At 32.5% G+C, this 9,939-nt stretch overlaps 2 protein-coding genes across 2 annotated transcripts; both read left to right on the top strand.

Moving 5' to 3' along the window:
- The first annotated feature begins 269 nt into the window (after nt 1–269).
- On the top strand, nt 270–3,503 carry LOC111920865 (uncharacterized). The gene is made up of 3 exons (XM_042900470.2): nt 270–1,257; nt 2,403–2,523; nt 2,735–3,503. Exons 1-3 carry the CDS (start codon nt 514–516, stop codon nt 3,244–3,246), a joined length of 1,377 nt encoding a protein of 458 aa, XP_042756404.1. The 5' UTR covers nt 270–513; the 3' UTR covers nt 3,247–3,503.
- Nucleotides 3,504–5,023: 1,520 nt separating this feature from the next.
- Nucleotides 5,024–7,283, top strand: LOC111920886 (UDP-galactose/UDP-glucose transporter 4). The gene is made up of 7 exons (XM_023916460.3): nt 5,024–5,327; nt 5,491–5,519; nt 5,614–5,815; nt 5,896–6,138; nt 6,307–6,408; nt 6,500–6,607; nt 6,701–7,283. Exons 1-7 carry the CDS (start codon nt 5,202–5,204, stop codon nt 6,917–6,919), a joined length of 1,029 nt encoding a protein of 342 aa, XP_023772228.1. The 5' UTR covers nt 5,024–5,201; the 3' UTR covers nt 6,920–7,283.
- The last annotated feature ends 2,656 nt before the right edge of the window (nt 7,284–9,939 follow it).

The following is a 9,939-nucleotide window of genomic DNA, read 5'->3' as shown; positions in this document are numbered from 1 at the left end:
ATTCTAACGACTTTGCTTTGTAATCTTATATCCCCGCTGAAGCAACAGTTCAGAAGACCTCCTGACAATTTGAGTCGCATCACCCTTAATTATCTATTTTTGTAAAAAGAAAAAAATGCAAGATCATAAAAATAGGTAAACATCATTCATTTTGATTTTGAACCAAACAAAAGATAACGGACCAAAGCTATTATTACCCAATATTGTTTTGACCGGATTAAAATAAGTAAACTTAATATTCAAACAAGAAGCCAACTCCCTATTTTCAGAAGCAGTATTCAAGCAATCTCTTTGTGATCTCTTCTCTCCATCACTGATGCTTCTGATATTCCATTCTTGAGATCTTCAATCAGAAGCTACCTAGATCTCTCTTACACCCCACCGGTTTTTATTTTATCTCACATTTTCGCCCATACACTTAGAAGAGTCTCAAATCTCAATCTCTAATCAAAACCCCTGATTAAATTTTAGGTTTTCACTTTTCACAACACTAATTCGGATCCTAGAGCAACAATGGCTGCAGCAAGAACTTCGTTTTCTAACGATTCAAGGTTAGTGAAGGTGCCATTGCCGAAGTCTGTACTGCTCAAGGATTATCTGATCGATGATCTTAGTTCGTGTTCTTCTAATGGCTTCAGGTCGTATCCGCGCCGGCCATGTTGCACCAAGGTTCGTTACCTTATTGAAATCGATCTTAATAAGCATATTAATCTTCGGCCAACGCAAAAAAAGTTTCTCAGAAGCAAATCAAAATCCTCGTTGGTGCTGCAAAAAGCTTCCGCCGCTGTGGTTAATGTTTTCAAACACTTCCAGTTCTCCGGTTCTGGTAAGCGTGCAAAAGCTAATTTCCTACCGAAGAATCTGTCTCGGAAGCTATCGAACTGGAAGAGAACTATCGATGGTCGTAACAAAGAGTTCAACAAAAGGTTGAATTCGTTAGACGAACCTGTCAAAGAGAAGAATAAGAAGAAAAACGTCCTACGTCCGCCGTCTAAAGTTTCAACCGCTGCCACCACTGCTTCGGCGGAGGTGAACACATCCACAAGTAACAGCAACAACTCCGCCTCGTCGGATAGCTACTTTACCACCACCTCCGTTTGTTCTACAACAAACAGTTCTTCGAAGATCGATGTAGCAATAAACAACGTCGTGGAATGTGAGCAGCACACAACGGAAAAGAAGAATACAGCAAACGGAATGAAATCTGGCGTAGCAACCGCCGCCACCGATTCTGATGTTTTCACCGGAAATGCAAAGGTAAGTACCGATCACATGCCTCGCACCCCCACAGTAGATAACGCTACACTCATCTGTTCAGATTTCAGTTTAAAATTTTAATTTACACCAATTGCAGATTTTCTTCCATCTCCAGATTTCACATCTCAGTAGAAATTACGAAAACTATAACTAAAAATTAATTACTTATTGGTACAAAATGAAATATTTGTTACTTTTCTTACAAAATTTACACGGTAATTGTCAATGATTTGAAATGTAAATTTTCCCGTTTGATATTCAAACTCAGATTTAAGTTATTCAAATTTGAATTATTATTATTTATTACTTTTGGCAAAAGGCATTAATTTTTTTCAGCGAGGAAGGAGGAGTAAAGATAGCTGGGAAGTGTCGGTATAATTTTTATTTTATTTTTTATTTTTATGAACTGCATGTGTAGGTATATCTGACGCACGTGATCTACAAACTATGGGAATTTGCCTTAGATCCCGCCTAAGTGTTATTCCTTTACTTAATCTGTGCCGTTAAAAGCTGCAGAACACCATAATATCCTGCTCTCTTCATTACCCGATCCTCATGATATCTGATGAATAAGATTTGTTATATTTCTATAAGAATAATAAATTGTATATAAACAAAAACAGAATGGTATGGGAAATGAAAAAGATACATCATACATAGGAAGTTGAGGAAATATGGAATTCCAAGGTGTTTTAGTGTGATAAGAAGATTTGAAGTTGATCGAGTAATTAAGGGCATGCAGGTGTCATTTGTGTTGTAGTGAGTTGACCTTGATAAGTCAAAAATTCTAATCTTGGGATTTGCTTAATTACTTTACTTGGGAACCATCATGATTTGTCTTTTACTTAAAATTTAAACTTCATTTGACATTATCTTGACCACCTTTGACCATGCGTGATAACACTGATTTGTTACTAAAATATAATTGTAACTTACCATAACCATAAATCTTTAGTGGTTGATTTGCTTGTAAATATATATATATATATATATATATATATATATATATATATATATATATATATATATATATATATATATATATATATATATATATATATATATATATATATATATTGTCTTCTCGGCTCTATAGCATATATATGAAATTGAAGAGTTGATTTCTTGATGTTGATAATTGACAGAAAGAGGAGGAAAGTGAGAAGAAAGAGCAATTTAGTCCAGTTTCAGTGATGGAGTTTCCATGCGATGATGATGAAGATGAGGTTACTTCACCTTTCCAACATTCCCGCTTATATACGGAAGGTTGGACTCTATCTTTTTAATTTGTAGGTAATTTATCTCAATATAATAGAAAACAATAATATAAAACGTTTAATCTAACCAATATATAAAACATACTAGATAAATAGTATCTAATAAAGGTTTTATTGTTCACATTTGAAAATTTTGTAGGGTTCATTATTATATGTTTATAATAATGACATGCAAAATATGGTTGGTGTACATGTAACAGGAACCAAAAAAAAAGTCATGAGCAAGGTTCAAAGGGTGAAGAGCCTTGCAAATTATAATAAGCTAAGGCCTGTCAGATTAGAAGATAGGATTACATTATCAGAGTCTACAACTACAAGGCCTGATTTGTTGTTACATGATGAATCATCCAATCAAACTAGAAAGAAAGCAACTGCATTGTTTCAACAATTTAAAGCAACAATGTCTTCTAGTAATCAATTTGATCAATCCATAATGACTCAAAATGTCTTGTTAGGGTTCTTTATAGAGCGAATTATGGAAGGAAGTAGTGTCTCTAACTTCGCATTACTCCAAGAAGCAAAGGATTGGATTAATGGAGATGGATATGCAAGAGAGATAACATTCGAGTCTCTTGTAAGAGACATGGATAAAGAAAAAGTCAAATGGGCCAAATATGATGATGAAGTAGAAAAACGACAAGTGTGTTTGGTGTTGGAATGCCAAGTTTTCACTTCTCTAGTTGAAGAGATGTTACTCGAGTTTTATATGTAGTTCATATAGGAAAACAAATATTTTTGTGACATGATTTAAATTCTCATTGATCATGGTTCATATTGAGGTTAGTTTTTTTTTTTTTTTTTTTTTTTGCTATATTAATTTGAGCAAAATAGAGAAGATTAAGGGGTAGCGTTTACCCTTTACAATAAATTAAGTTTAAATTGGGTTAAGTGCTACTTTATGTACAACATTTTTATAATTTTTTCAATTTAAGCGCAAAGTTGTTTATTAGACAAAATATTCAAATGCAACATTGTAACCATGAAGATGTCGCTTCATGACGTGGTGCTCCTTCAATGTTTTTTATACAATATATTAGTTTTGTTTATATCAGTCTGCAATAAATTTTAGTTTGTTGAACAAATTTATTAAAACAAAGGAATTATACAATCATGTTTCAAGTTATTATACATGTTAATATGATGCATGTTGTTATATTATAAAACGTTGTTGCATATTTCTTAAAAAAAATTAAGTTGATACAAAAGAACTCGAAAAAGAATAAAATGTTGACATATAGTATTTATCACTTTTTAGAATCTATATTGTTAAAGCAAAAAAATTCCTCTTAATCATGTACGAAAATGTACCAAACTTTATAGAACTCTGAAAGGCCTAATTATCCTATAGTTGTTACGTTACAAGTAAGATAAACATCTTTAATGTTTGATACGTGAGTCTAAGAAATTCTTCTCACATGTAATGTTTAGGTTAAACATTGACACTAACCTTTGTTAAATTAAACACAAAATATACGTTATTTTTTAAATGAATTTGACCCAGCCTTCTTGTTAAAAGTTTGAGTAATTCCCTAAATTTCTGTTCAGTCTAATTTATAAAATAATAATAATAATAATATAATAAAAAGTTTAATATATTTTATTATAAACAACATAAGATGTCTTATAAAAGCTAATTTATTTTTGTCAAACATGTTTTGACTGTTTGTGTTTTGCCTCTAATTCGATGCCAATTTTGTTAATATCATGACATATATATCATGTATCCAAAATATTTTGATCCATGTTGTTAATATCATGACATATATATCATGTATCCAAAATATTTTGATCCGTGTTTATAAATAGTTTTAATTGTTTACTTTAACCCCTTCCACTCTATCATTTACAAATCCTTCTACCCACAAAAAAAAATTTCCGTTCTCTCTTTTTTCTATTGTTTCTTTTTCTCGTTCTCGGAATATATATCCATTTCTCTATATGCTGTTAGGCAAACCACATCATCAATTATGTATATAACCTGACATGACATGAGATAGTTAAAGCCAAAAGGTAATCAAGATTAATGGTTGTTAAGATCCTAATTGCTATAATGATTAAGAGATCGAAGTTAGATTTTATTACGAATATAATTCAAAATATGTTGCAATAATCATAATCATATCATAATCCATAATAAATTAAGCGTATTGGTATTCCCTCAATAAATTTAACCAAAAGTTTACCAACGAAACATTAAAAAGTATAACTAATTTAACCAAACTCAAAGTCTAGAAACAAATTTCAACTTGAATTGAACTCATCTATTATTAACATCGTCGGATCACTTTATGAAAATTATAACCATTTTATAAATATAATTAATAATACTCGTCTTAAATCTGATTTAGGATGCCAAATTCTTACCTTCAAGATTCCTAATTTACTCTTAATTCTACTAAAGGGTCACCACGTGAAGTATACGCACATAATGATACTGATACCTCCATATTTACCCCTCGCCAAACTCTTTCATTTCCTATGTCCTTATTTCAAGCCATCATCCTTCCAATTCCATGCTAGTTAACATATAGATACGAATATAAGAATCGGAGATGGAATTAATGAAGGAATATAGAGAACCAAATTTTCTCAGAAACTTGAAATTGGTTCTCTTCTTTTTATCATTGTTTTGCAGTTTATGTGCTTAATATATAGATTTCCTCGGAGATGAAAGGAGAAGAAAAATCAAGATTTTTGTTGGGGATTTCTCTTACAGATAGACCAAAATGGCAACAATTTCTCATTTGCTCTTGTGGGTTCTTCTTTGGGTACCTGGTTAATGGCATTTGTGAGGTTGACTTTCTCAATATTCATTTATATATACACTTACTTAGATGCATTCATGAATGCATGGATTAATGTACCTTGTATATGAATGTGTGACACTTATTGATTTCCTACAGAATACATGATAGGATATAATACTAACTGATAAGCCTGTCTTTTTATATTGCAGGAGTACGTATATAATAGGCTTAAATTCAGGTATATTAATGAGATTATATATGATTTAAACTTACTCTTTTAATTATGACCAAAAGACAAAAAAAATTATGGGTTTTCTTTCCTAAATTTTCAGCTATGGATGGTATTTCACGTTCGTGCAAAGCTTTATCTACTTGATACTCATATACATTCAAGGTTTCACCCCTAAACAAATGGTGAATCCATGGAAAACATATGTTAAGCTCTCAGCTGTTCTTATGGGTTCTCAAGGATTGACCAAAGGGTCTTTGGCTTTCCTCAATTATCCTGCACAGCTCATGTTCAAATCCACAAAGGTACTTTGAGTGTTCTATCTATGTTCTTCCTTTTACTAATTAGGGTTTAATTTCTATATTATGGTGTTAATTAATTATAGGTGCTACCTGTTATGATAACGGGTGCCTTCATTCCTGGCTTGAAAAGGAAGTACCCACCACATGAATATCTTTCCGCTGTTCTTTTAGTTGTTGGTTTGATACTCTTCACTTTAGCCGATGCCAATTCTTCTCCTAATTTTAGCGTCGTTGGTGTTGTCATGGTTTGTGTATCTTTAATCATGGATTCCTTTCTGGGTAATTTGCAAGAAGCAATCTTTACCATTAACCCAAACACTTCACAGGTAATAATAACTAATTAATATATAACTAAGTCGTCTTTTTAATTAACTTCAAGATTGATCATGGGAATTTTTCTTTTCTGTAGAAAATTTTAAGAGCTCATGTATATATTTAACTATCTTATTTATATAATGGGTTTTGATCTTTTCATGTTCTTTCGTATGTAACAGATGGAAATGTTATTCTGCTCAACCATAGTTGGGTTGACTTTCCTAGTTCCACCAATGGTCTTAACGGGAGAAGTTTCCAAAGCATGGAATTCATGCTATGAAGTAAGTCCTTGTTACTTAATAATAAAACACGCAGGATTAAATTAACCATTAAAAAGTTGATCTTTTTGATTATTTGTTGTTGAATTTACAGCATCCTTATGTATATGGGATCTTAGTGTTTGAAGCTGTGGCCACTTTTGTGGGTCAAGTATCTGTTCTATCACTCGTTGCTCTTTTTGGAGCTGCTACAACTGCTATGGTGATCGTAACTCCATTTTCGATCATAACAAAAAAATGATTGATTGATGTGATGATATATATAACAATTAATGATCAAACAATATATTTGCAGGTAACGACTGCAAGAAAGGCGGTGACTTTATTGTTATCTTATATGATATTTACGAAACCATTAACCGAACAACACGTTTCAGGGCTAATACTGATAGCCATGGGTGTGATCTTGAAGATGTTGCCAAATCATAATGTTCAACGGTTGCATACGAATGTAAAATTACACCTCAAGGAAAAAAAGAGTGCCAATCTCGAAGAAAACAGGCCTCTGGTGTAACACGGTCAATGTTTTGACTTTTGATATTTTGAAGCTGATTAGCTGATCAGTCGTATGTAATGTAATGATGAATTGATGAATTTGATCATGGAGATTGGAGATGGTTGATGAATTATGATGGCTTTAGGCTTTAGCAGTTTAGTAGCTGAATCTTGGATTGGGCCTTCAATTGTGTCGTTTTGGGCCTAATATCGAAGCAAGCGATTATCTTCGTTATCCCTTAATGACTTTAGATGATCTTGAAATTGAATATGTTGCCATGAGCCCATGAGGTTAAATATGTATAGTTTTTTTAGAAACTTTTTTACAAATATGTAAGACAGTAAGGGTCGAATCCATTTTGGAATAACATAGCTTTCACATGTTTGGCTTAGTACACAGTTAATGTAACTATAAAAGTATTAAAATATGGACCAATGTCTAAAATGCTATTTAATAAGATTAAAAAAGATATCGATCACAAACAAATAAGAAAATATTATATTTTCTTGGACGATTTTAAGATAGTAGTTTTTAAAAATTAGAGTATAATATTTTTTAGACAAAACTTCAAAAATGGTCCCTGTGGTTTCCGAAAATATCAAGTTTAGTCCCTAAATTCAAAAAACCTCACAGATGGTCCCTGTGGTTTCAAAACTTTTAACAAATGGTCCTTCCGCCTAACTCCGTCAGCTTTCTACCGTTAAGTGAGGGGCATTTTTGTCATTTCAATACACAGGGACCATTTATGAAGTTTTCTCTATTTAAAAAAAATGAAAAAAAATATAATTATTTAATTAAAGGGCCCCACCCTCTCTCTCTCTCTCTCTCTCTCTCTCTCTCTCTCTCTCTCTCTCTCTCTCTCTCTCTCTCTCTCTCTCTCTCTCTCTCTCTCTCTCTCTCTCTCTCTCTCTCTCGTTAATGCCCATTTATTTCTTCATTATATTTCATATACTATAACTCTTTAATTGTTTCTTCCCCAAAAATTCATCAAAAAATGACTGAAGAACATCAAATTAGATATAGGAAACCCAAAAATTACACAGGTCCATGCTAAAATCCATCACAAAACTTGATGATCGAAAGGATGATGACGAAACATATGAGTCAAAGCACACCCAGTTAGTAGCACCAGAAAAGGTGGTGATTACGACCGTCAAATTCCAACCACCGATGATCACAAGATCTAGCCATCATGTTTCTCATTGCCGCCACCACCATCTCTGATCTATTTTGAAAGTCACTTTTACAAAACCCTAGCTTCGTCACCATTCTCATCAGGATATGGGGTTTTCGTCTTTAAGATCTGATGAGCATCATGGGTTTTAATTTGGATCCTAAGGAACTTGAAGAACATGACAACGATCTGCAAGTCAACCGACATGATGTAGATCTGAGAAAAGGGGCATAATCATTGAAGAAGGAGAGAGACTAAGTTAGGGTTTACAGATGTGATGATGACGATCGTTAAGATTGTTGTCGTGTTCGTCGAGATGCAGTTACAGATCAGAGCTTCTTCTTCGTCAATAATTGTCTTCATGGAGTTGCAGATCAGAGATTCGTCAAGGGTTTGCTATGACGACGATGATGAGGGTTTGCTATGACCGGTTGCTCAGATTGTTTTTATCCTTCTTCCCAGATCTTGAATCGAACCTGCCTTTTGCCTTCTTTTCAGAGCATATATTAATCTTCATGTAAATTTGGTAAGTATTTTGTATATGAGAAGATTTCCATATCAATGTTAGATTTTACAAATTTGATAGTTTTGTCTTTGTTGGACATCTCAAGAGAAGATAAGGTAGAGGTGGTCGTGCTCGGGCGAATGAAGATCATTGGAGATAGTCTTCAGTCGTATTTTCTTTTTTAAGAATAGTTTTTTTCTTCCTGAGAGAGAGAGAGAAAGAGAGAGAGAGAGAGAGAGAGAGAGAGAGAGAGAGAGAGGGTGGGGCCCTTTAATTAAATAATTATATTTTTTTTTCTTTTTTTTTTAAATAGAGAAAACCTCATAAATGGTCCTTGTATATTGAAATGACGAAAATGCCCCTCACTTAACGGTAGAAAGCTAACGGAGTTAGGCGGAATGACCATTTGTTAAAAGTTTTGAAACCACAGGGACTATCTGTGAGGTTTTTTGAACTTAGGGATTAAACTTGATATTCCTGAAAACCACAGGGACCATTTTTGAAGTTTTGTCTATTTTTTATGATATGTAACCAGGGTTGGAATATACAAATAGATTTGGTTGGGTAAGGGATGATGTTTACCTTTTCAGGTTAGATTTTCTTTAAGTTTGGTTTTTTCAATTTAACCATAAACGTTTATATTTTCATATTTTAATGACATGAAATAAACTAGGGGTATTTTGTCATTTATGGGTTTTCGGTAAAAATTACATCAAACTAAAGTTAAATAATCATCTTTCTTATTCATATAAATTTAAGTAAATTGTAAAATTGGTTCATGTTGGTAACTAAAAAATGCAGTTTGAATTTATTTTTGTATTTGCATAGTGACTCCAAAATTAAAACTTTTATGTCAGAATTAGTCTCTATGGTGTCCCAAAAAGTGTAGATTTGGATCATCAAAAAAGTACAGATTTGGATCATCAAGTGAACAGTCGTATAAAAAAAAAGACCCAAACTGTACATTTTTGTATACTACATGGACCAAGTTTGCATGGAAATTCCAATTTTTGACTAATCATAGGAAAGAAGAAAAAAATGAACTCAAACTGCACTTTTTGAAATATCAATAGAACCAAATTTTATAACTTACTCTATAAATGAAAGCAATCTCTGTAACATACATATTTTTATATCAACTTGAATAACTTACAAATGATATATTACATGTTTAGTATTAGTTTTGTTTAAATACTTAAAATCATAGTTAGGGTATAGCGCTTAATGGGGTAAAGGAGCCCAAAACTTGTTTAAATAGTTTGAATAGAGAAGTAAAGGTTGGAACAGTTTAAATAAGTTAATATAAGGTGTTAGAGTAGGTAGACGTCAAAAAAAAATAAAGTGTCGTGCTCTACGTCC

Source organism: Lactuca sativa, chromosome 3 (genome assembly GCF_002870075.4).
Source record: "Lactuca sativa cultivar Salinas chromosome 3, Lsat_Salinas_v11, whole genome shotgun sequence".
NCBI lineage: Eukaryota > Viridiplantae > Streptophyta > Magnoliopsida > Asterales > Asteraceae > Lactuca > Lactuca sativa.
Note: the sequence above shows the minus strand (reverse complement) of the source record. Positions and strands in the feature narration are given on the sequence as shown.

Bases quoted from the DNA above. Each gene is read 5' to 3' on its own strand.
- LOC111920886 (XM_023916460.3), top strand. From the start codon at position 5,202: ATGAAAGGAGAAGAAAAATCAAGATTTTTGTTGGGGATTTCTCTTACA. The intron at 5,328-5,490 runs GTTGACTTTCTC...TTTATATTGCAG, and splicing joins TGGTTAATGGCATTTGTGAG to GAGTACGTATATAATAGGCT. The intron at 6,409-6,499 runs GTAAGTCCTTGT...TTGAATTTACAG, and splicing joins CATGGAATTCATGCTATGAA to CATCCTTATGTATATGGGAT.
- LOC111920865 (XM_042900470.2), top strand. From the start codon at position 514: ATGGCTGCAGCAAGAACTTCGTTTTCTAACGATTCAAGGTTAGTGAAG. The intron at 1,258-2,402 runs GTAAGTACCGAT...GATAATTGACAG, and splicing joins TTTTCACCGGAAATGCAAAG to AAAGAGGAGGAAAGTGAGAA. The intron at 2,524-2,734 runs GTTGGACTCTAT...TACATGTAACAG, and splicing joins TTCCCGCTTATATACGGAAG to GAACCAAAAAAAAAGTCATG.